Raw genomic sequence first — 25,403 nt, 5'->3', positions numbered from 1 at the left:
AGTGCTAACCTGGAACTAGAATTTGATTCCCAATCATACATGATTTTGAAAGTCGATTGAAATAATTTAAGTCCCAAAATTTTACATTTCAAATAGTTCAGATTTATCAGGATTTAAAATTAAAAAAATATCTAATTTCAAATTTACCCTACATTCAATTATCGTTGAAGCAAAAAAAAATTTTATACATTTAAAATTTCTCTTTAGTATTTTTAAAACATTTTTATAATTTTTTAAAAGTTTCCTTCTGAGAGTTTTTCTTCTATCAAAGTTTCCTTCTTGTGTAAGTTCACGAGAGTTTTTCTTCTATCAAAATATGTCAAAAAAAAAATTATATATATATATTAAGCAAGTAAGAGGTTGCATTAGAAGAAAAAGTAAACATATGAATTATTTTTGTTTCCATTTGAAATAATTCGACTTTAAGTTTTTTCAAGTATTTGTTTATAAGTTTTTTCATTTTTAATTTTATTGACAATGTTTAATTTAAAATCTTTATTTGATTTTAATATATGACTGAGATTACTATTCTATATTAAAATATTATATTATAATATAATATTATCTTAAATTACAAGGATATAATAGCAAAATATTTACTTTTAATGATTTGAATTCCATTGGGTTCCAAACGCAATTAGAAATTTAAAATTATTTGAATTATTCAAAATCCTGAAATTTAAAATAATTTCTCACGAAACCATGACGGTTGATAATTTCTTCTGAACAGTATACTTTTAAAATATATATTCTAATAGATTCATTTTAAAAATATTACTATTTTATTTTTGTAAATAATATAAAACAAACACACCACCTCAAAACACAGCAAGAAAAATAGAAAAGAAAAAGTCAAGCCTTGTAAAAGTGGTGTTGTATTATCATCGTCCTCTATAACTATGTCAAAACACGAGTGATTATGTTAAAAGCATTATCCACAGAACAATTAAATTTTAATTCACCAAATTTGTAGGTTAATTATCTCAGTTCCAGTTTTATCATCTCACGTTGTAACTTCTAAATTTTGTTCTTTCTGATTGAACAAGTGCCACACTACCATAGAATCTAATATTATTTCCACTCGATGGGACCTTGCATCTAAAGCAATCGAGGGACTTTCCGTTACCACTGAGCTTCGACCAAATCGCTCCAACCATATGTAGATTAATTTGGACAAGGTAAGCATCACTTTGCCTTCGTTGTGAACAAAAAGGTCTACGAAAAAAAGTCCCCATCCTACTCTTTCTCATTGTGAACGAATTGATGTATTTAATAATTATTTTAATGGTTGCTTTTAAAATGGATAAAAAATATTACTTTTCTCGTATATATATCTTGGCTCTTAAACAGTTGAGCTAGAATTGTGTTCAGTTTTACATTTGTTATAAAAATTACAACTTTTTTTAATCAACCTCTATAATGTTAATATATACTCCAATCATAAATAAAGTTTTTAAAAAACAATTTAAGTCTAAAGGATAAATTGTTATTTTTAAATACCGAAATACAAATACACTTGAGAATTTTACACGGAAATGGCATGGCAGGGACCTAACTGAAATTTAACCTAATTTTCATATGGCAAGCGCGGAACTCGAGTTGAATCGGACAGATAGGAAATTGGGCTTTAAGCCCAATAATAAAATGTGCTTCTCTGGCCCAACAGCCGACCCAATTCGTGCAAAAAAAAAAAAAAAAATCAATTTTCCCGAAAATGAATTAAAAAGGAAAGATTAAACCTAGACCAATCTCAACCGTTGATCTCGCCTTAGAGTCTATACAAATATCATTCAACTCGTTACTCATCTGTGACTGGAGGCCGTCGCCGCATCTCTCATTCCCTCGGTGTACTTCAAGCCTTCGCTCTTCGCTCTCGAGATGGTTAGATTTTTGCCCAACTGCGTTGTATAGTCTTTTGGTTTCATGAAGTTCTGGTCTGTTGCATTCGTTTTTTTTTTTCCGGAAATCTTCGTGCATACATTCAATTGATATGTTATGCCGTGTTGTTAAAAAGATTTGAACCGAAAATTTCATGTATCGTAAGTTGCCGACGATGGAATCGTAAAAAACGGACGAATCGAAACGTTTCGATTAAAAAACAAACAGAAGATTATGGCTTTTTTACTAACCTGATCGTGGCCGCGACACGCTGAAAGAAGAAAAGGAAAGATGAAGAAGAAGAAGAAGAAGAAGAAGAAGGGCGACAGAGCAGGGTTGGCGACTTGGAGAGGTGGGAGCCGCGGTATGCAGAAGAAGAAGTGGCGGCTGATGAAAATTAGGGTTTTTTTTAGTACATGAAAATTAGGGTTTTTTTTTTGTTAGTACATGAAAATTAGGGTTAGTGGGAGGCAGATTTCTTTTAGTGAGAGGCGGATTATTAACTATGAGAGAGAAAAATTAGGTTGGGCCATGAGTGAAATCATTAAAAATTAATTTTGGCTGGGCTGCTGGGAAGAAAAAGGTCCCCATCACATTGGAAAAGGTGTTGTGAAGGGTCAATTTAGAAATTAAAAAAAGATTGTTTGATTTTTGAAATTTCAATAGGATTGTTCAAATATTTATCATTTTTATTTTAAGTTTATTATATATATATGTATTAAAATACTAATTAAAAATTAGAACTTAAATACACAAAATTTTAAATTTCTAATTCATGATGCCTGTTCTTCAATTGGGTTGCTTTCTAGAATAATTTTTCTCATTTCTTTATGTGTTCTTAGTCGGAGTACAGCTAGTCTAACGCGCATGAATTTTTATATATGTTCGATTCTTGCTGATGATTGTTATATGTGAATTGTTCCTAGCATGCCTGAAATCGTCAGGCATTTTTGGGAATGATTGAAGCAAGTAACTGCATTGTTTCGATTAGCTTTGTTATTTATGTCAGTGAAAGTATTGCCAGACAAATTTTAATGATTTATTTGCAGGCTTTTGCTAAAGCTCAAAAGACGAAAGCATACTTCAAACGCTACCAGGTCAAATACAAGAGAAGAAGAGGTATTTTCATTTTTTTGTACTCATGAATATACTTGAAAAGTTAATGGTCGGTTTCTGATAGTGCTTTCTCCTCTTGATAATATTCAGATGGAAAGACAGACTATCGGGCTAGGATTCGTCTCATTAATCAAGACAAGAACAAGTACAACACTCCTAAATACCGCTTTGTTATTAGATTTGTATCCTCATAACAGTTGGCTAAGTAGTGCCATTGATTTATTGTTTTATTTTACAGCTGTTTTTTCTACCGAACTTGCATGAGTGAATTGGATCTTGCTCACTCTTTTTCCCCACTTATTTTTTTAAATCAGGAATCTTTATGATTTCCTTCAATAATAGGAATTTTTATTTGGATGCACACTCGCAAGTCCCGTCACGACCCCAGATGCATTGTAGCGTTAGGTTTTATGGATCATCGGATCAATCCTCTTTTTATGATTTATTAAGATCACTTCAAGCCCTTGATTTTCCATGATTTATTTTTTGATGTTCTGTAAATATGTATCTTTACTTTTTTATGAGCATTTTTTGTTTTGAATAGTGAGATCTGTTTATGTTTGCTCGGGAAAGGAGACCTTAACGTTTATTTGTAGACTAATAAGGATATTACAGCACAAATAGTATCTTCTAGCATTGCTGGTGATATGGTTCTTGCTGCAGCTTATTCTCACGAGTTACCTCATTATGGTCTTGAAGTTGGTCTAACAAATTATGCGGCAGGTACTTCTTTTCAAGTGTAAGTCTGTTGGGGCCGGGTCTTTTTGATCTGTTATTAACTTTTTATCCCTATCTGAATACTGTTTAGCTTACTGTACTGGACTTCTCTTGGCTCGCCGTGTCTTGAAGAGCCTTGAGATGGACAAAGAGTATGAGGGTAATCTCGAGGTACTCTATCTACCCTCTCTTGACCTTATCTAAAACCAAAACCAAATAAATTAAACAAAATGAAGTAATAATATACCTTGTCTGTTATGGCTCAACTGTTCCATCATTATTTGTGTCCACTTAAAGCATTTGTATCATGTATCATTAGGTTACCGGAGAGGATTTCTCTGTGGAACCCACAGATAACCGAAGGCCCTTCAGAGCTCTCCTTGATGTTGGTCTAGTCCGAACAACAACGGGAAACCGTGTTTTTGGTGCCCTCAAGGTATTTAGTTAGTCCATGTTAGATGAGCTACAATATCCATCTCTTTTTCTTGTTTATAATATTTCATTATTTGTGCTTCTAGATTTACATGGTTTGATGAATGTCACACGAGTAGCTTTATTTATTTTCTAAACCGTGATTGGATACAAAATGATTAAACCATTATCCTTTAACCAACTATATAATATTTGACATATGTAAAATATGTGTACCCACACACACACACACAATATATATATATATATATATATATATATATATATATATTGTTCTTTCTGACATCTGTTCCACGTTGGATCTTCTAAGTTCGTTATAACTTAGTGGCTTATTACAACTATGGTGAGGAGTTTGTAAGTTCACTGCATTTTTGAATGATTACAAATTGACCACATCAGGACAGCTTGAGTTTCTCTTTGTATCTTTCTCAAACCATTGTATTTTTAGAGACTGAATCTATATGTATTTTCATGACACAGGGAGCTTTGGATGGTGGATTGGATGTTCCACACAGTGTCAAGAGGTTTGCTGGTTTTTCAAAGGATAACAAGGAGCTCGATGCTGAGGTTCACCGGAAATACATATTTGGCGGCCACGTTGCTGCCTACATGAGGGTAAACTTTCAGAAGTTAATATCAGTGAATAGTTGACTTAGAAATCAGAATAGTCATAAAAAATCATGTTCACCCCGAGTTTTTTAATCCACAGTCCTTGATGGAGGATGAGCCAGAGAAGTATCAATCTCACTTCAGCGACTATATCAAAAAGGGAATCGAGCCTGACAACATTGAAGAGTTGTTGAAGAAAGTTCACGCTGCTATCCGTTCAGAACCGTTGGTGAAGAAAACTGAGAAGCAACCACCAAAGGAGCACAAGAGGTAAAAGGCGAAACTCTATTCGTTATTCATGATTAAACTTGTTTTTTAGTTTTCAGCTTTGATACCTGCTGTTTATTGTTCGGTGATTATTTGATGAATCTTAAGGAGTTACTGTTGTCTGATAGGTTTAACTTGAAGAAGCTCACGTATGAAGAAAGGAAGGCCAAGTTGGTTGAGCGTTTGAATGCCTTGAATTCTGCTGCTGGAGCTGACGACGACGACGAGGACGATGAGTGATTCGACTCAATCGATGCCTGTTTATTTCAACCAATTCCATTATTATAAACGATTTAGTTTAATTGAGAAGATCCATTTTGCAGGCTTTTAAGCGTTTCTGTCATATGTTCTAGTTTTAGTTGGCAAAGTTCAATTATGAGATTCTGGGTATGAAGATGTTAACTTGGTTTTTCAGTTTTGCCAATTGCATCTTTTGTTTTCTTATATTTTGTTGTTCATTGGATCGATTATGTGATGGTTGATATGCTGACCCAATCACAGGAATTTTCTTTTGATAATTTTGAATTATTTGTGAGCCTGGTGATTTTATATTTTCATCATCTCAATATACTTGTTCCTTTTTCTCCTCTAATTTATTTTTTACCTCTTTTAAAAATGAATATTTGCATTTGCATATGCATAAGAATTTGGGTTCGGAGAAACATACATTCTTATATATAATAAGGAAAGCAAACACACTTTGAACTTTTACTTTTCTACTTCATTGATAATAATAATATTATAAATTCAAATGGAGCTATTCTTGTTTATCAACCCCCATACTTGTTACCGTCAGAATTTTAGGCCTAAAATTATATATAACATTCAAAACTTAACCAAACCGTCCCTTCCAATTTTGATCCTCAGTAATAATAATAATAATTATTATTATTTTGTCTTGAACTTGTTTTTATCCCATAAAGGTTAAAAATATTAATTTTAGTTCTTCAATAATAATATGTAGGGAAGTAGAAGGGAAGTAAAAAAAAGCCTAGAATTCTCTCTCACGACTAAAGTTCTGACTTCCGAAAGTTTAACACTTAAAACAAGTAACAAATACAAGTAAAATTTGAGGCATCAATAATTTCTGATTCAATGTAATTGATTGAAATGAGAAGCAATAATCCGAAGTAAAAATTCAGTGAAATGATTAGTGGAAATGCAGAGAAATCTGTAGTTGAGTGTAATCTTGAAGTGACAAGCAATAATCAGAAGATCTGAGGCAGCGAGCAAACACCACATAAATTCAAGAACAAGATTTCGTCTCGCCCCACCAATGGAAAAACGAGAGGCAACGAGGAACAGATGAAGATGAAGTTTCAAGGTAACGATTCTAATAAGCCACACGATTCTATTCGTTCTATCTACTTTCCTTTTCAACTTCCTTTACCAATCTCATCCAATATCCAAATTTATCTTTCAGAATCTCCATGTAAGTTCAGCTCACTCTCCCACTTCTCCCTTTTCAATTATTTTTGCAGCTTCGTCGCGTTTCCCACTACCTCAGGGCGAAATAAAAATGATCTTATACCATTTGCTTCTTAATATCTAATTGTTCCATGGATCGGCAATGTTTGGCTTAGTTTTGATCTCAATCCGTGTGTTCTTGTTATAATTTCGAGGTTTTTTGTTCTTACTCGGTGAATGGTTTTGACTTTCGGAGTTTCTGTGTTCTCTCTCTTCTAATCTGAGCTTTCTTCTCATTTATAGCAGGATGAGAGGCTTTTGAAGCTTTTCCCATCATTCTTATCATTTGTTGGATTTGATTCAAAATGTTGTCGGTTTGCTCGGCGTCTCCCAGCTGTTCTTCTCAATCTAAGGTGGGAACTTGTTCCAAACTTCTGCTTTTAAACTACTTTTTATCAATCATTCAGCATCCGTACAAAAATGCTATACAGATTTCAAAACTGATGATTAGTAATCTGCTGGAGAATAAATCAATGAGCATTTAGTTGATGGCACCTTCTTAATTTGGAGTTGTGTTAATCAAACCGATGAATTTTTACTCGGAGGTTTCTGGGCATTAAAGACCTGTTTAATGTCTGGGTGCGTCAATCCTTGAACTGTATGAAGTAACCAAATGTTTCTAACTTGGAAGAATAAACCTGCAGTTTACTTTCCACGGTGGCCGGAGACTCTTACTTCCATACCAAAAGGATATTCATGTTGGCAGCCATGCTACAGAAGAAGGGAGCTTCATGGGCTTGCTTCGTGGAACTCGTTTCCATGGAGGTTTTCCTAGAACTTATGCCACAAGACCTTCTTTCTCTAATTTGACTGCAAGCGCTAAACAGCCATTATTCATGGGTAAAAATAGTTATTGGTTTCAAAATGCATCAATAATCTAAATTGCTGGTTGTACAGTTGTGACAATAAACGAAGAACACCATTCTGACAGGTGGAGTGAAATATGTAGAGAATTCCAGTTTATCTGAAGGAGGAGAGACACTCCTTAATGTTTCTGGACAACCTGCTGAAATTACATCAGTTCAAGTTGTACCTGTAGAGAATGAAACCGTTTTAACTGACAACATTGCATCCAATAAAATCCTCTCTGTCTCTGACTCCTTAAATGTGGCTAATAATTCAGTATCGAGCATCAAAGCAAGTGCAGAGGATTTTTTTGATCGTGTCAGTGAGTCCTTCAATGCTTCTATACAAAAAGGAGAAAACACTATCGAGAAATCATTGGATACAATTAATTCATCCATATCAACCGTGGTTAAACAGGCCAATCAAACTGTAGATGATGCCTTCAATGGTATATTTTCGTCTGCTGATCAGGTTGGGGAACAAGGTCGTAATAAACTGACCAACTTTTCAACTGGATTTAAGGAAAGCTCGATTAAGGCTTCTGGTTTTGCAATTGACTTACTAAGACATGCAGTTGTTGCAATTGAGGATTCTCTGATAAATTCAACTTCATTTGTTGTCTACACCTATGGATCAGTCAAGGAACTCTTTCCTCCTGAGATCAGGAATGCTCTAAGTTCGTCCGAGCAAAGAGCAGCTGAAATCTTGAGCCCTGTCAAAACTGGTTTTCAACAGGTATTAATTAAAAAGTTAAGATGTTTGTTTAAATGATATATTAAGTTATTAACTTATCATTAGCATCCCAATTGTGATGATTTTTTTGAAAAACAGGCTTACCTAACTGTTGAGAGTTTGGAGAAAACCCTTGGCTTAGATCCAAGTGATCCCCTTGTTCCATTTTTGCTCCTCCTTGGAACCTCCGTCACTCTGTGGTATGGTTATTCTTTAAGCTTGAGCATATCTTCATTATGATGTAGTATGTAGAACATAGAATCCATTGCTTTGAGGTTTAAAATTTTAATCAGATTTGTGCAGGGTTTTCTATTGGACATGGACATATAGTGGTTATTCTGGAGATTTATCCCCTCAATCAACCTTTGAGCTCCTGAAAGGATCAGAAAATGCTGTTCTTATTGATGTCCGGCCTGAGGCAAGAGACTGTAAAATTTCACGGCCTTTGTATTCACAGGATTGAGCATGTTTAAAGTCCTTATTTCTCAACAAAATAACTGTTCTATTGAATGTTTCATTCGAACCCCTACTCTTCCAAAGTTCCATGAAATATGTCATATAAAGTTATTGAAACGTCATCATGTCCTGGATCAAAGAAAAAAAGGAGGAATAGGAAAGAAAGAAAAAAGTAACTTCTTCCTTTAAAATCAACTATCTTGGCTACTGTTCTGAATTCTAATATTTTTCCTGACTTGTCCAATATGCAATATGGCATCAATGAAATATGGACTTCCCCATCATGAAAAATTTTAATAGAAAGTTTCAAAAAATTTTAATTTGTTCTTTTTCCCTTCTCTTTCTAAAGGATTTGAGAGAAAAAGATGGCATTCCAGATCTAAGACGCCGAGCACGAGCTCGTTATGCAAGTGTAACCCTACCAGAGGTTGGTTCATATGCATCTTTTTAATTTGGAAATTTTGTATTCAGATAAATTAAATGCTCTTAGTGGCAGAAAAAACAAGCACTGTATTCTACTCTATGCTTCTTTTTAAAGTTTAATTTTTGTACTTAATTTTCAGGTTGATGGCTCTATAAGGAAGTTAGTGACGAGTGGAAGAGACCTTGATGACACTTTACTTGCATCTGTCATCCGGAACTTAAAGATTGTTCAGGTAGTTGGTTTTTCCTCTTCTTAAGTGGCTTGGACGCTTGGCCTATTTTCTAAAGTTTGACAGTGAAAGAAGTTACGACATGGAACTCAAAAAACTAATTTCCTACTGTTTTTATGTTTGAAACTGCAGAAAGGATTTTGATACTTTTATTTCCTTAGTTTCTTCATTTGTTGTTAGTAGTTGCCTGCTGCCAACTTTAGTATAGCTCAACTGATTGAGATATATTTCTCCGACTAAAAAGTTGTGGGTTCGAATCTCTATCCCACGTGTTGCTGTTGCTGTCTTAAAAAAAAAAAAGAGTAGTTGCCTTCTGTAGATAATTTTCTTACCTTTTATTTTCTTTACTAATTAATCTGAAATATACATGCCAATGACCAAGTTGCATGAAATAAATGTTCCAATTTCTGCAGTTGCCATTATGACCTATTCTATTTCGAAAGATGTCACTTTGGCAACTTGTGTGTGTCTGTATTAATGTATTGTTTGATATTAAATCTGCACTTTCTCGTGATATCCATTTCCTAGAAAATAGGATTTGGTTTGATTAATGATGTGATTATTGGCTTGTGCTCTCTGTAGGACAGGTCCAAGGTCATTGTCATGGATACCAATGGTACAGGTTCTAAAAATATTGCTAGATCATTGAGGAAACTCGGGGTTAAGGCAAGTATTCTGTAATCCGAAAATTCTTTTACATGAACGTACAAACAACAAATGGAGAGGCAATCCTAATATTTTTCCTAATATCTGTTGAATTGCCTACCAATAACTTAATATTAAAATATTATTATTATTATTTCAAGTAATTTTTGGAAATAATTCTTACAAATCATGTAATTGAATGTTCTTACATTCAAGATTGCTCAAGATTAAATACCTTTTGGATATTCTTGACAGAAACCATACTTGATCCAAGGTGGATTTCAGTCTTGGGTGAAACAAGGCCTCCGCATCAAGGAGCTCAAATCTGAAACCGCGCTTAGCATACTTAATGAGGTATCTAATGTTTTTTATACTTATCCAAAATTATGAAAATATCTCAAAGAGATATCTAGTTCCTATGTTTTTGTGACTTCCGAGTCAAACTGCAATTATTTCAGGAAGCTGAGGCAATCCTGGAGGAAATAAGTCCATCTCCTGTGCAAGTTCTCAGTTATAGTTTGGTAAGATTAAATTTACTTACAAAATATTTCAGTAAGAGATCGATGACCATTTGATTAATTTTTATACATGACTTTTGCTCCGATAGTTATCTCCATCTCAAGTAAAGCATTACAATCAGAGGGATGGACTAAGCATTTCATTATCCCCCATGTTTGGTAGTGCTTTTGACCAGCGTAAAAGTATTTTTAAGTGGTGAATAAGTACTTCTGCATTTATTTATGTTGGTTTACAATTGAAAGTATGTTTGAAAGATGTTAAAAGCATTTAGTAGAGCTTTCCCAAAAAAAATCATTGATAACTGCTTTATCAGTTTCTTTTGGTTCAATTGCTTTATTATTAATCCCTCTCAACATACACATTTTATCCCATTATTTTCTTTTTATATACACTTCTTTCTTACTAGTCTCTCTACATACTTTCTCTCACTATCTTCTTTCTACACACATTCTGTTGCTAATCTTTCTTTGTAGCTTATTACACATACTGACATACTAATCTTTACATACACATTTTCTCTTTCTTTTCGTACTTTCTCTCACTTTGCCATATTGTTTGCAATTTAAATGTCTTTCCTTTAGTAATTTTCCAATTCTAATCAAACTTTTCCAGTAAAAATCATTTGAAAAGTAATTCTAAGAATACATTTTCCGACTCTACTTACTTTCCCTCAGTGTCCTAGTCCTGCCATATTAATGCTCGTTTGGTAGATATCAGGTTCATATTGCTTGATAAAATATTTATTTCACATTTCTGTAAAAGTTCTTCCCTTTTTATTTAATTATTTTTTTGGTTGGGGGCTCGCTCTGATGTTCATCTTTCTCCAAACTTGGTTCTTCTTTATGTGCAGGGTCTCGCTGCAACTTTGTATGCTTTACTAGGTAACGCAAGTCTCATTTACAATGTACTGTGTTAATAAAATCTTTTAGTTCTGTTTAATTCAGCAGAACCTTAATACTCATCTTTCTACATGTGTTAATGCACTTTTTTGCTTAATCTCAAGTGAGGTGGATGTCTTTAATTAATCCTTGATTTTTTTAGTACTATAAGCCTTATCATGATTTTGAGATTATGGCCAGTTTCTACCTAGGAATTAAAAAATGTCCGGAAATCTTGGTGTGTATCCGTAGTCCTTGTCCAACATCATAATTCATACAATAACTTCTGTGTAATTGTGTGGTGTAATAAAACCATGTTTATAATTTATATTTATGATATTTGGAAAATAGAATTAGCAGATCATTTTTTAGATGATTTTTTCTTATATGAAACAGAAAAAACCATTATTATCAAATTCAAACAATTCAACCTGATATCATTTGAAAATAATTTCATTTTTAGTGGTCATCATGAAAACAAATCCAAGCTTGTGGGTATCATTTGAAAATATTAAATACTGGAATGTCTCTACTATTTCTATTTGGAAACAAAAGATCCATAAAAAAGGGCTAGATTTTGCTAGATAGAGATGCACCTCTGATTGAATTAGGTTCTTTAATCTTTTACTGACAAGTACGATTCATTGTCTGTCAGAATGGGAGACTTCGCTTCAAATAATTGGCATTATTGGCCTTGGTCAGGTACTTCTTGTGTTCTGCAAGTTGAACTAATCAAAACCCATAGATCTAATTTTCATATTTACAAGTAGAAATAGTTACGCTGTCTACACTTTGGAAATACTATTACTCTACTGTTAAATTGATATCGTTTGGTAACCCGACCAGACAATTTATCGGCGGGTCACATCTTATGAAGATGCTGAAGATTTAAAGAAAGATGTGAGGTGTGAAGTTCAACTAACCCAGTACCAGTTCTATTTGATCATCTAACTAGAGTATTAAAAAAAAGTCTAAATATTCCATCTCGTGGTTCTTTTTAGGCTGTTGTTTACTCCGGTCAGTCTTGGAGCTCAGGCATTATCGTGGGCTGCCGAGAAATTGGAGACGAATGGCGTTGGATTACCGACATCTCCTTCCTCCTTGGATGTTCAAAACAGGGTGTTGCAGGCTGCTGCAAAGCACGAATCTCAGCCCTCGGTCGATGAAGGCGTCCAAAACAGATCGCCGGAAGCAACAATCCCAGTCAGTGAGAGTGTAGACCTTTCTGAGGCATAGGACACGACAAGATTTTCTGGCAGTCAATAATGGTTTATGATGAAAGCTCCTTGTTCTGAACTTGATTGCTGATCCAAGTAGTCTTAAAAAGTGTAGCAAGATGAAATGAATGGCTTGGATAAGCTGCTCAAGAAATATAGTGAGCTACTAATGAATTTGCCTTTTCTTCTCTCTCTCTTCAGAAAAGATGTAGAGTTCTTTGCACATACTAATTCAATATTGCTAAATCTACTGTTTTCTCTTGCGTTTTGCATATTATGATTCTTAGTCAATGATAAAATATGGCATTATTGGTGGCAACTTGTAAGTTAATGGCATTTGATCACATGATTACATTAAAGTTTGGAAAGCAGAGCCGATTTTAATTTGTTAAGCTAAAAATTTACGTTTTTTTTTTTTTTTTTTTGATGAAATACAAGGTCAAATTTTAGAATCCCTACCTATAATCCTTAAAAAGGGAAAGTAAATGTGGTTCAAAAAACTCAATTTAGGAGTCAAACTTCACTAACAATCTCTGTTGAAGATCGAAGTTTCAAATTTTCACTCTCAACAATGTTTGATTAACAGTGTGAATTGGGTTGAGTTATAACTTAGAAGTTTGTTCGAGTTGGATTTGGGTGAATCACAACATATTTGAGTTGGGTTGGATTCAACAAACATGTCTAAGTTATTGGGCCCGAAAGCCCAATAATGGATAGCGTTGTGGAATAGCAAGGGCCCATTTGTAATTCCCAATATGCTGCGATTAGGGTTTCCGAGTCTATAAAAGCCGCCCCCGATGCCCTATTACTGCAGAATCGTCTCTCAGTCCTCATTTTTAGGGTTCCTTCGTCTTCGTTAATGCCGACGCTTCTTTTAGGGTTTTTGTAGAGTTTCAGCTTACTCTCTCTCTGTCTCTCTCTGCTTTTGTTAGAGCCTTTGAAATTTCAAATTGAAGAAGAAATTGGAGGAAAGCCAATTTGCAGAGCAAGGGCGTCTGTTATAATAATGGCGTGAATTGCATTGAAGGTTGGCAATACTGATGATAGCGGTTCTCCGTGCCTGTCAAATCATCTTTAGTTTTGATCATGGCCTCGAACAAGTCGCTACACTCATTCCATCTTTTAGACCTCCTCTTTCTGATCTATTTCTTTTGATTAAATCATTTCGGATCAAAGTAGGCATACAATATATAGCCCTAAAGTATCCATGACTTTCTGTTTCGTTTATGCAAGAGTTTATTTTTACACTCATTCCCCATTTGAATTAAATTCTTGAAACTGAAGTTGGATTTTGGTTCGAATGTGTTGAATCCAATCCTCATCCGCAGACTTCAAACCTTTTTCATTTCCTTCACAAATCTGAAATGTTTTTGTTTTCCGAACGACGATAATTGTTTTTTAGTCTTTCTGCAATGGCTTTTTCATCTTGTCCTATGGTTCTGTTAGGGTTCTCTCATGTATGTTCATCGTTTAGGGTAGAGGTTTAGAGTATGGCCAGTAATCTTCCTTTTAATCGCGAATTATAATATATGAATCGGGAATTACTTGGTGTATTGCATCTATTAATTGGTTGAATCTACGCTCGGAATCGATTATCGTTATTCCAACGAATATGCCTTCCTTGAGTATAAAATAAAAAATGTTTTGTTGAAATTTTCCGAATAATTGTTTGGGACAAGTCGGCTTGGTCCATTATAAAAGTAATTGAATTTGATCAAATCTGCCATGAATGTCTTATAATCAATGATTAAAATATCGACGTCTATAATGGGATTTTTAAATATTCCTGTAGAACAGATTTAGGTATTAACAATTTTTGCTGTTTGTTCAATTTTGTTACTGTACTTTAAAGCATGACTATTTTTATTTGTAAAATTTTAATTCAAATTCTATTTAGAATGTTTTTAAATTTCATTTATAATATATTTTAAGAGAGTGAAGTATCAGATTAAAATTGTGAAAAATAAATGATAATAAAAAAGTATTAAGGATTATCTTCATGTGTTAATTCTTGGAAGAATTACATGGACTAGGATAGGACTAGGATAGTATTGAAAACTAAGAGTAAATTTATTTGATGAAGATATTTTTTTTCAAAAAGTTAGAGATCTTAATATTTATATTTGGATTTTTTAATTGAAAGATGATATTTGTTTTATATATTTAAAGCTGGATATTTAAATTTGTGAACAGAGTTTGTTTTATTTGTAAAAAATATAGTTTTTAATACAATTGGCAAAAAATGGAATGGTAAAAGGTAGGATAGAGTAAGAGTTCTTACCATGTTAATTTAAATTATTTTTACTGATTGGATTTGGTGGCTGATGAATATTGTGGGGGAAAGAAGAATAAGAAATATTCCAAAATATATATATATATTATATTACAAGGATCATCTTTTGAGAGTTAATATTAAACCCTAAATAAAATGATCATTGAGAGGGAAGGAGGAAATAAGAGATTAATAGTAAAGGAGTTGTTGCTTGGGGTCCAAAATGTAGCTCAATTCCTACCTACTCCCTTGTATTCCACACCTAAATATTAATTGATGTTAAAATTATTACCTTAAGAAAATAATTGAAATAAATATAGATGTACAGGAAGTAAAATGTTTAAAATAATATTGAAATTTAAAGCAAATTTTGAAATAATCGTTTAGCTTGTTAGGTGTTGGAATTTCAACAGTTTATGGGAATCTCACCCATTATTTGAAATATTGATGTTGATCAAAATGTCAGGATGTTCCTTTTTAGTGGGGAGGAATAGAAATATAAGAGTGAAGAAAAGGTTAATTCAAACAAAAAAGAAGAGTGAAGAAAAGAATTCAAATTTGAATTATAAAAAAAAATAAAATTTGAGGGACAAAGTTTGTCCAATCCTACATTGACTGGGAACGTAAATTTTTTATATATAATTTTTGATATTTTGTTGTGTCATGAGGGAAAAAAAATCAACATCAAATACTTCACTACATATTTCAAAAGTTAAAAATAATAATAATAGAAATTTACTAAGAGATTATGAGTTCGAACCCCCCACCCACACATGTTGTATAATAATTAAAGTTTACCAATAGTTAGAGTCGATTGATTTATCATTCTTTTTTCTTTTTGTTCGTACTTCCCATGTATCACAGGTGGCAATAAGTTCTTTAATATAAATTTGTGGGTAAGGAAATTATGAAAAGAAGTGAAGGACGAAAATTGCGGAAAATTTCAAAAGTAGACGGAGAATAGTATTTAAACCTCCAATGCGATCTTATACGTGGACAGTGCGAGAGAGAATAAAGAACATAGCTTTTTCTAATATTGGGAGAATGCGATGTACAGAATGATGCTCTTTTTCTAGGTTACACCGTAGCTGTGACTGTGAACTCAAGGGAGAGTGGAGAAAACAAGGGAGAATTTTTATGATCAAAATTGTAGATTGTTTTGTTACACTCGGAAACAGATTTTACAGTAGGAGAGTGGAAAATAAATGACTCAAAAAAAGTAAAACCACAAACAGAAAGAACACTGACTTGAACTTCCTACCTCTATTTCTAATTGACCAAAGCACAATCATATATCTACAGTCCACACACACATTTCTTCTTCTTTTTTCTTTTTTGAGTGAGGGAGGGAGAGGGGTTGTTCAAAATAGAGCAAAGAAAATGATACTAAGATTGGTTCTTAAACAGATTAAAACTACACACCCAAATGATGATTTCTGCTCTTTTTCCTATTAAAACCTCTGAGATTCTGAGATTCTTCCATGCACTTCTTCTTCTGCCTTTCAACCCTACTACAGCTTAACCTCCCGATTGAAGATCCAGCTGAACGGAATGGTAGCGGCTTCTTTCGCCCGCCCTTGAGCTCTTTCTTCCAGCCTTCTAATCCTTGCAGGCAACCCACACACATAATCCTGAGCCTTCTGCCCCTCAGCTGAGAGTCCTGTTAGCTTTTCCACCTTCCATCTCCCAACTAAAAACTCCAATATGTCTGCATAGTCCTTGGCTGTGTAGACCCCCAGTCGCTGTGCAACAGCCGAGAAGTGATCGAACAGGTTGTCGTCACGCCCGTCGTACATCAGATGGGCTGGCATTGAGACTTTCTTCCTCATCATGTCTTCAAAGGCTATGACAGTTCCTTCAGGGTCTATCTCAAAGAGCTTTTCGACAATTTTTGTATAAGCAGTCTCGTGTCGCTTCTCATCGGCTGCAATTGTTCCACATATTTGAGCCAACTTTATGTCTCCATGCTGTTTTGCTTGTCTGGCAGTGTTCCCATGGGAGATGAAGGTTGCCCTTTCTTGAAATGAGGTATAGATGAATCCTAGGTAGGGATTGTTTTCAGTCCTTGGATCCTACAAACACATTCCATAGAAATCAAAAAGAAGAATTTGAAGAACTTATAAGGATCAAAGAAAAAATTGAAGGGCCGATCAGTTTGTAAACAATCAGGACACCTCCAATACCAACTTATTTCACAATATAACCTAGTTGCATGTAAAAACTGTAGCTTATATATGGGCAAGCTTTATATCCACGAACGAAAGGAGAATGATACCCAAAAAACAAATCTTTATGAAGTATATACTTGACCCAGAAAACAAGATAAACTGGATTTTCAGATAGAAACTGATGCAATACTCCAAAATGCTGCCGAAATTGCAAAGAATGCACAAGGGGATCGCATGTGTAGCTTTATGTACATACTGTACTCTTATAGTTCATGAGTTTCAAGTTAAAAAGTACCGTCAAAGTAATGCTATGAGGAAAAGGAAAATTCGATAGGTTGAGATGGATCTCACCATTCCTGATCCAATCAAATACTGAATTGTTTTCTCAATCTGCCTCATGTCCACTCGCCCAGATAGGTAAAGGTATTTATTTAGTAGGTCCCCATGCCTGTTCTCTTCAGCAGTCCAAGCCCTTGTCCAAATCGCCCAAGAAGTGAGGCTTGCTCCTGTTTCGTCCCTGACTCCATCTAAGGTATTCAGCATTGTCTGATAAGTAGGAAGGGCCTCTTCTGTAATCATGTCTCCCACTAAAACGACAAAGTAATCATCCGGGATTTCCTTTGCCCTCTCTCTAAGCTCCATGACTTGCTCGTGAAATCCATCGGATGCCGGATCTGGCAAAAAGTCCTGTGGTTGCCAACACCTCTCCACTGGCTTCAAATGAACCAAAATGTTCTCTTCAGCCCAATTCTCCATAGATTTAAACATCTCTATCTTCTGGGGCGGCATTGAGTGAGTTACTTGAAGATGCACTTCCCTAGGAGGCATAAAAGGTTTCTTAAGGGTCTCAACCTCCCTGGTATATTGAGGAAACACAAAGAATCAAAATAGTCAATGAGTTAAATTGTTGTCACTGCACGTGCAGATCATATAGTTTAGAGTAGCATTCTGGAACTCCTACACAATTGAGTTAAAACATTTCCTTCAAGCAAATGAGATTTGTTTCACAATTGTAAGTGTTGTGACAAAGGGAATTGTTTACAAAAGACCTGCTGGATCGACGACAGGGCAGAACAGAACTGCACAACAAAATGGTCATACCATACGTCGCCAAGACATCTTAAGTATATGTTTCCCATATGTCAATTTTCATTACAGAACATATATGATACAAACCAGGTGACTAAATTTTAAATCCATTGAGTACTTCCAAAGAATACACATTCTTTCAAGCAACCACGGCAGGTAAAAAAACTGGATTAAATTCAAGAGTTACAATCAGAAAAACTTGGCCTCTTTAAGGTTTTTAAACATATGAGCAGGAGAAGTTCATAATGAGGAATGAATGAGCAGCGGAGGACCAAAATGTGGAATAATTGAGCAAGGACATCAAGAGCCCATGGTGGTGCCACATAATAAAGGAAGCTATCAAGTTAAGACCCAAAAATTCCAAGGACAGACCTGCACCAAGAAGCCTCCAAAACAAGACAGAACATTCAAAACAAGACAGAGCATTGAACACCACACTGCCAAATAAACCAGAGAATACCAAATGGACGATCATGCAACCACACAGGCCCACAAAAAAAAAAAAAGAAAATTGAACATCTATTTTCATTCTCAAGAATTACAATAGAATAAGGATGAAAGCTGTTCCTACCAGCAAGCCATAACCATTCACTCAAGATGATATACTGAAAAATGTCCATATCCACCGCCATACACGAGCACTTTTCACATGAATAAAAGAGATCAAACGCATTCGCCAAAAGTACAACGATATGAAGAAAATCTATGAAATTCCAATGGAACTACAACAATTATCTTAAAATCAAATACAAACCGCATACACAACATATAATGCGCATAGAAACACAAAAGAGACCAGCGCATTAGTACAAAAAAAAGAAAAAACGAAAAACCAAAACGCGCCAACTATGTAATTAAATGACAATCCTCGGATGAAAAAAAAAGAACTAGAGGCTGAGAAAAAAGGGAAAAAGCATCGTTAACAAACCAAATCGAATCGAATTCTTCTGAGATGAACGGAGAGAGCGATGTGGTAAATAAGGAAAAACGAGCGAATGGAAGGCGAAACAATGCAAAAGCAGTAAACAGCAGAGAAGCGAAAGATTCAGGAAGATCTGGAAAGCATTGAAAGAAGAACAAGGGGACATAAAACGAGGTACCTGGAGGTGGAGCGGAGAGTGGAGGCCATAAGGAACTTGGGAGATCTGAGACTGGCAAGCTGCGGCAGCGCAAAGGAAGGGAGCTTGGGGGATTGAGAGGTGAGAGGATGGAATTTGAGCGCCATTTTTTCCGAGCGGTTTGGTATCAATCTTCGTTATTCCGATGAGTTGGCCGGAAAACGGTTATCGGACGGCCGCTTCGGTTCCTCCACAGAAGAAGAGAAAAAATGGTCGCCCTTGGAAATGCCACTTTACGTATGTGAATGTGATGCTAAGACTGGCCGGCAATGCTCCACTTTCAACCTCAATTCCTCTCTCTCTCTCTCTCTCTCTCTCTCTCTCTCTCTCTCTCTCTCTCTCTCCAATTCCTCTCTCTCTCTAAAAATGGGCTTTTTTTCCCCTTTTTCTTCTTCTTTTTTTTTGGTGGAACAAAGCTTTTGGACAGCGGCAAGGCCCAGCTTTTTCTGCCCTGTAAAGAATTTTTGAATCTAAGCTCCTATTTATACAAAAAAAAAAGCACTTTATAAAAAAAAATAAAAAATAACAATACCAACTTCTAAAAGAAAACATGTTTTTCGGAAATGCCGAGCTCTCAATTTCATGAAAATATCGATGGAAATATTGACGCCGTAAAAGTTAGAAAAATTTTAAAAATCGTAAAAAATATTTAAATTAACAAATAAACGTTTTCCTATTTCTAAATTAGTTAAAAATAATTAATATTAATATTATGTATATATTAGTGACATTTTGTTGATATTTTCGTATTTTGTCGATTTTTTTGTACTATAATGTAAATGCCGATTTATCTTTCATGTCGATGTCAAACCTATGAAAACATAGATATGTCAATGGAAATGTCGACGTATCGACAGATATGTAGAACCATATCAGTAACAATCACAATATTCAAAGTGAACATAAACTTTGGGGTTATTTTAAAAAAATTATATCCACTTAGGTAAATATGGATATGGGAGGGGAGGGTTAAAAAATTAATATATGCCCAGCATTCTTGTCCATCAGAAGACTATGTTTAGATTCACGATAGAATCACAATTTAAAGTTTAAATATTTAAATTTTTTAAAAAAATTTAGGGACTACGTACAATCCTTAAAATTCAAATATTAAAAGCTCATTTGGTAACGTTTCTGTTTTTTGTGTATGTTTCTTCATTTTCAATAAAGAAAAATGAATTGCGTGGCATAAACATCTATGAATTCAAGTATGATAAAACGATCTTTTTATTTATGTTTTGAAATAAATTAGAAATGGAGCAAAAAAAAAAATCTTCTTTTGATTGTTTCTGTCTATACAATTTTGAAAAAAAAAGAAACAATAAATATAGTTAGTTGCAAAATACTTAAATTTCTTAAGAAATTAGAAACGGAAAACAAACAAGGAGAATGTTACCAAACGGACCTAAATTAATTTAACATGAATGTCAAATTTTAATGTTACCATTTACCTTAGTTAAAATTAATATTTATTTATTGTAAACTTTTTAAAATTTTAATGCACGTAATCAATTTGGAAAGGTTTTAATAGGCGTTGAATGTATATAATATATGATACTTGTTTAAAACATTTTTCCAAAGTTCAACGTCACACCAACTTTATTGCATAATATCCGTGATAATTTTTTTTTCCAAGCAAAATAAAAAGTCTCTAGTGCCAAATAATAAAGGACTTGTTTTTTTTTCTTCTTTTCGGAGCTTCCAAAGCTTTATATACTATATTACAAAAATAAAAATAAAAGCTAATTGCAATCTTTCTTTACCATTGCACCTAAGTATCAAATGATCTTTGCCAACATTTAATTGAGATTTCTGATAATCAAATAAACCATTATACGAACATGAAATTCACATGCACTAATAAATTTATTGAATTGTAATATACATTGTATATTATTGTTTTAAATAAAATTATAATATTGTTTAGACAAACCAAGTAATCAATTTGAAAATCAATCAAGTTAATTGCAACTAAATGAAACATCTAAATATGATTCAATTGGTTAAAGCATATTATCTCCAGTAGATCCAAATCTCGATCTCTACATTTTTCTTTTGTTTGAAAAGTAAAGTGCATTAAATTAACTTAGAAGAAATGAGATTACAGATCCGGGATGGGGTACATATCCTTCAAATTCCTGAGGATTCTAAAACGGTAGCCCTTCGAGCCAAAGCGTGAGCTGCAGCATTCTTCACGCGTCCGACGTGATCCAAGGCAATCGCTATCCGACGAGTTATCATCCTCTTTACATCTTCAATAAGTTAAGAAATTTCTGTCACATCAGAGTTTCCATCTCTACATGTTGCTGTACTATAAAAAAAAATTAAAATCAATGTATATATTAATTATACAAACAGTAGAATGCCTGTACAAACCCTGTTAAAAGGAAAAAAATAACTATAAACATTAAAAAAAAAAGAATCCCCATATGAAACTCTAATTTTATAAAAAAGAAAACTCTGATTTCCAATTCGAGAAGTTTACATACGTCATTTATGTATAAGAAAAGAGGTAATCAATATAATTTTTTTCTGGTCAAAACGAGCATAACTGAATGGTAATTGACATATATCTTCAATTAAGAGATTGTGAGTTCGATCTCATTTGTACTAAAATATATATATATATATTTTATGGGTAAATTACAATGGTCGACCTAGTATGAATTAAATATTTAATATAAGAAAAAAAAATTTCTCTCTCTTTTATACATGTGATGGTTATGAAAATGGCCGTCACAGTTGAGCGATCACAAATTTTTTTCAAAGAATTGGACCTATGAAAATGAAACCTTGCTTCAAACGTAGTGGAGGATTCCTATTCCCTATTCAAAAGGGTATCAAGATTGGAAAAAAAAAAAAAAAGAAATTATATCTCTTTTATTTTTTATTTTTCTCTACATTATATCCCACATTTTTAATGAATGAGGACAAGACTTATATTTTAATTAGTTAAAATATTAACAACTACTTTTATAAATTGAAAGTTCAGATTCATATTTCTACATATGCACTGTTTAAAAAAAATGATTTTATATCATCAACACTTTCTAAATTCTACAATAATTTAGTATTTCTTTTTTAATAAAAATCACTTAGCATTGCTTTTTAAATAGGTATTGATTATTAAACTTTAATCTCTTGCCAATCTCCCTTCACACATGATTTCTCTTGCTGACTTATTGAGATGTACACAATTCTCTTACTAACAACTAAGGTTTTAGTTGATAGTCATTTTATTTTTAAAAATTAAGTTTATAAAGATTGCTTTTATATATATGTTTTTCTGTTATATTATATAGTTGTTACAAATATTTTCAAAATATAAGTGAAAAAAGAAATTTCAAATACTTATTTTTGCTTTTGAAAATTAACTAAGAATTTAAATATATTTTGAAGAGACGTGAAAAACTAACTAATGAAATTTTACACACAAAAAATAAATAAAATAAAAACATAAAACTAAAAAGACTCGAAATATTTTCTTATAGAATTTTATTTACTGATGAACAATTTACTGGGCTATTTTTTTATTCACATTTTTCAATTAGATAATTTATCTCTCTACCTACCAACCTTTTCTCACAAACTTCTATTTCCACATTTTGTAGTGCAGCCAAAATATGAAAACTTATATTATCTGATTATCAAAGTTATCATTTGCATATAAATATTTCTATATTTGCCATGCCATTTTGGACAAATATGATATCAAACAAGCTAAGTTATTTATTTTTTTTACTGTTGTTTTTCCTATAAATTGCTTACCATTTTAAAGTTTAAAATTTTCAAATATTTTGGTAAAACTATTATTGAAATTGAAACGTTGAGAAATATGTGAGAATAACGTACTGGTCAAATTTAAAACAAATAAATATTAGCGACTATTTTGAAAATTACTCAAAATAAAAGGATGAATATGATTAATTTCCCGATGTTGCTGAAAGGTCCACAGCTCCTGAAAAATTACAGAAGGCCCAATCCACAAATACAATCACATCCATTGGCCCAAAAAACTCCTAATTCAAACCCAACACACTCGAGTTTTCAAACTTAGAATTGTTCGAAAATTGCCACCATATTAAAACATTAGTAATTTGTTCGAGCTCAAAAAATAAAGTTTATTTGAAAACTATTTTTCCAAAATAAAATATATATATATATATATATATATATATATATATATATATATTTTGGTGTTTAGAATTGTTATTCGTCAAGTTTTTTTTAGAACTATGAGATTGAAGATTAAATTTTCAACCTCAATCAAAAAATTAACGAAATTTGAAACGTACTTTATTACTTATTGTTAGTGCTTCCTTTTTCTAATCATTATTAAGTTTTTGACGTGTAGAAACAATAAAATTAAAAAAAAAAGAGAGGGATTTTTTTATTATTCAAAAAATTAAAAAGCTGTTAGATTTTTATTGACAGTGAGTGACCCGTAAACACCTCCACGTTATTTTTAAATTTATGTTACTCCTAAAATTGAATACAAAATTAACATTTTATAAAACATATGGAATAAATCACAAGAAGTGTACATAAAAAAATTTGAAATAATATACATCTAAATATGTTTTATTTGATCTTCTTCTGTAGGCATAAAAGGGAAACAAGAAAAAAGAGAGAAAAGCAAACAACTCGTAAGATCAAGCCCATTGTGCCCTACTCGAACCATATTTCACTTCGCTGAATCTTCAATTAAAAAATTTTACGCTGTCGATGTGGACATTCCCGGCCACCGTCCGCCGTCCCCTTCTCCATCGGGATCAGCAAGACTCCAAAAAGTCAAAGCCTCCAACGTTGACTCGACTGCCGTCCTCGCTCCGTAATTTCGACACGTGATTGAAATCCATCCATGGAAACCGTCAACTCGAAGTTCGCCCACTTCACAGGAAAAGTTCGCGAAGTAACCAATTTTAAATTCCTTTTTCGCTAAATTCCAATTCCAAGTCTCTTATTTTTCCCAAATTTTTACTTTTATTTAAACGCCATCTCTCTGCTCGATATCTACCTCTCGCCGTGTTCTTTTTCCTCTCACCCAATTTTCTAAAATTTGTTCTCCGATCTAAACGAACCGTTTTCTGCTCAGAATTTAATGGATCCGATGGGGTTGGCTCAGCTGGCGACGGGGCTGAGCGTGGTGGCCGGCGCGGTGGTGGTGAAGTCCGTGATGGACCAGAAGCCGATGGCCGGGCCGTTGCCCACGTGCCCGACTTGCAACGGATCGGGTCGGGTCACGTGCATATGTGTTCGGTGGTCAGATGGAGATTTCGGGTGCCGTTCATGTGCCGGGTCGGGTCGGATGTCGTGCAGAAGCTGCGGCGGCGGTGGAAGAGGGCGGCCGATTACAGTGCAGTTATCAGCCGGTCAACCCAACCGCCGGTTTTGAGGAGTTTCTCCAATGTAGAAACTAAATTAAATTATAGTATGCTAAAGTTTATGAATTAAATTAAATTAAATTAAATTAGTTAAAAAAAGTGTAGGAATTAATTTGTTACCGATTTAAAATGGGAAACTAAATGTTAATTTAGCACAATTGTAAAGACTAAATTTGAACAATGTTTTAGTTCAATTGTACGGATATAACTTAATTAATTGTTTTTTTCTTTTAGTATAACAAGTGGGGTGGAAGGTTAAAAATTATCGCTGAGCTATGCATTAATTGTTATATTTTAGTAAAAATATTTCATGAATTTCAAAAAATGTCATTAATTTTTTAAAATTTCAAATATAACAAAATATTTGAATTTTATTTTCGGAAATTTTATTATTCCAATTTTATCCTGATGATATACGATACCTAATGTATATCTATATTTGATATACATTGAATGTATGTATGTATATATGTATGTATGTATGTATGTATGTATATATATATATATATATATAAAAGATACATCCAATTTATATATGATATACATACATGAAATATATTTTTGATAAACATCTAATGTAACTCTGATATACTTTCGATATACATTCGATATACCCCTAATATACAGTATCAGATGTACCATGATATACATTATCAGATATACCACTGATATACATCAAATGTACACACACATATATATATATATGTACTTCTAATTTATGATATACTAAATATAAGGTATATCAAATATTTAATTTTTAGTGGTATATCAGCCGTTTAAATTATAGTTTATCATTCAATTTGTTGATTAATATACTAATATTATCAATAATGTTGATTACTATATCATTACTATTTATTCAATATTAATATTAGATACTAAATATAAGAGATATCAACTATTTAAATTTATAAAGTTATCAAAATTTTAACTTATCTTT

At 33.2% G+C, this 25,403-nt stretch overlaps 4 protein-coding genes and 1 non-coding gene across 10 annotated transcripts; 4 read left to right on the top strand and 1 right to left on the bottom strand.

Moving 5' to 3' along the window:
- Nucleotides 1-1,730: 1,730 nt before the first annotated feature.
- On the top strand, nucleotides 1,731-5,570 carry LOC111004895 (large ribosomal subunit protein uL18). The gene is made up of 9 exons (XM_088127414.1): nucleotides 1,731-1,881; nucleotides 2,928-2,997; nucleotides 3,085-3,176; nucleotides 3,591-3,717; nucleotides 3,803-3,882; nucleotides 4,031-4,147; nucleotides 4,624-4,758; nucleotides 4,853-5,022; nucleotides 5,148-5,570. Exons 1-9 carry the CDS (start codon nucleotides 1,879-1,881, stop codon nucleotides 5,257-5,259), a joined length of 906 nt encoding a protein of 301 aa, XP_087983540.1. The 5' UTR covers nucleotides 1,731-1,878; the 3' UTR covers nucleotides 5,260-5,570.
- A 614-nt stretch (nucleotides 5,571-6,184) lies between these two features.
- Nucleotides 6,185-12,704, top strand: LOC111004740 (uncharacterized). Of its 6 annotated transcripts, none has more exons than XM_022275913.2 (16): nucleotides 6,185-6,343; nucleotides 6,501-6,641; nucleotides 6,733-6,839; nucleotides 7,131-7,326; nucleotides 7,418-8,067; nucleotides 8,164-8,264; nucleotides 8,368-8,482; nucleotides 8,870-8,947; nucleotides 9,084-9,176; nucleotides 9,756-9,839; nucleotides 10,074-10,172; nucleotides 10,277-10,339; nucleotides 11,188-11,218; nucleotides 11,871-11,917; nucleotides 12,062-12,120; nucleotides 12,217-12,704. In XM_022275913.2, the coding sequence occupies exons 3-16, from the start codon at nucleotides 6,792-6,794 to the stop codon at nucleotides 12,449-12,451; spliced, it is 1,899 nt and encodes a 632-aa protein (XP_022131605.2). In that variant the 5' UTR covers nucleotides 6,185-6,343; nucleotides 6,501-6,641; nucleotides 6,733-6,791; the 3' UTR covers nucleotides 12,452-12,704. The 6 variants fall into 6 exon arrangements, with proteins under 6 accessions (XP_022131605.2, XP_022131603.2, XP_022131607.2 ...); XM_022275911.2 differs by having other exon boundaries at nucleotides 6,730-6,839; XM_022275915.2 differs by lacking the exon at nucleotides 6,501-6,641 and having other exon boundaries at nucleotides 6,730-6,839.
- A 711-nt stretch (nucleotides 12,705-13,415) lies between these two features.
- Nucleotides 13,416-13,543, top strand: LOC148209354 (small nucleolar RNA snoR86). Its single transcript, XR_015793293.1, has one exon. It is a non-coding gene; the product is annotated as a small nucleolar RNA snoR86 (small nucleolar RNA).
- Nucleotides 13,544-15,817: 2,274 nt separating this feature from the next.
- Nucleotides 15,818-19,520, bottom strand: LOC111004796 (acyl-[acyl-carrier-protein] desaturase, chloroplastic). Its single transcript, XM_022275987.2, has 3 exons — nucleotides 19,062-19,520; nucleotides 17,224-17,728; nucleotides 15,818-16,776 (listed from the first exon to the last, which is right to left on the bottom strand). The coding sequence occupies exons 1-3, from the start codon at nucleotides 19,184-19,186 to the stop codon at nucleotides 16,216-16,218; spliced, it is 1,191 nt and encodes a 396-aa protein (XP_022131679.1). The 5' UTR covers nucleotides 19,187-19,520; the 3' UTR covers nucleotides 15,818-16,215.
- A 4,489-nt stretch (nucleotides 19,521-24,009) lies between these two features.
- Nucleotides 24,010-24,767, top strand: LOC111005075 (uncharacterized). The gene has a single exon (XM_022276443.2). The coding sequence runs from the start codon at nucleotides 24,181-24,183 to the stop codon at nucleotides 24,472-24,474; it is 294 nt and encodes a 97-aa protein (XP_022132135.1). The 5' UTR covers nucleotides 24,010-24,180; the 3' UTR covers nucleotides 24,475-24,767.
- Nucleotides 24,768-25,403: the final 636 nt, after the last annotated feature.

This window comes from Momordica charantia, assembly GCF_013281855.1.
Source record: "Momordica charantia cultivar OHB3-1 chromosome 8 unlocalized genomic scaffold, Mcharantia_2.0 BLBB01000008.1, whole genome shotgun sequence".
Lineage (NCBI taxonomy): Eukaryota > Viridiplantae > Streptophyta > Magnoliopsida > Cucurbitales > Cucurbitaceae > Momordica > Momordica charantia.
The sequence above is the reverse complement of the archived record's forward strand: the minus strand, read 5'-3'. Positions and strand labels throughout refer to the sequence as shown.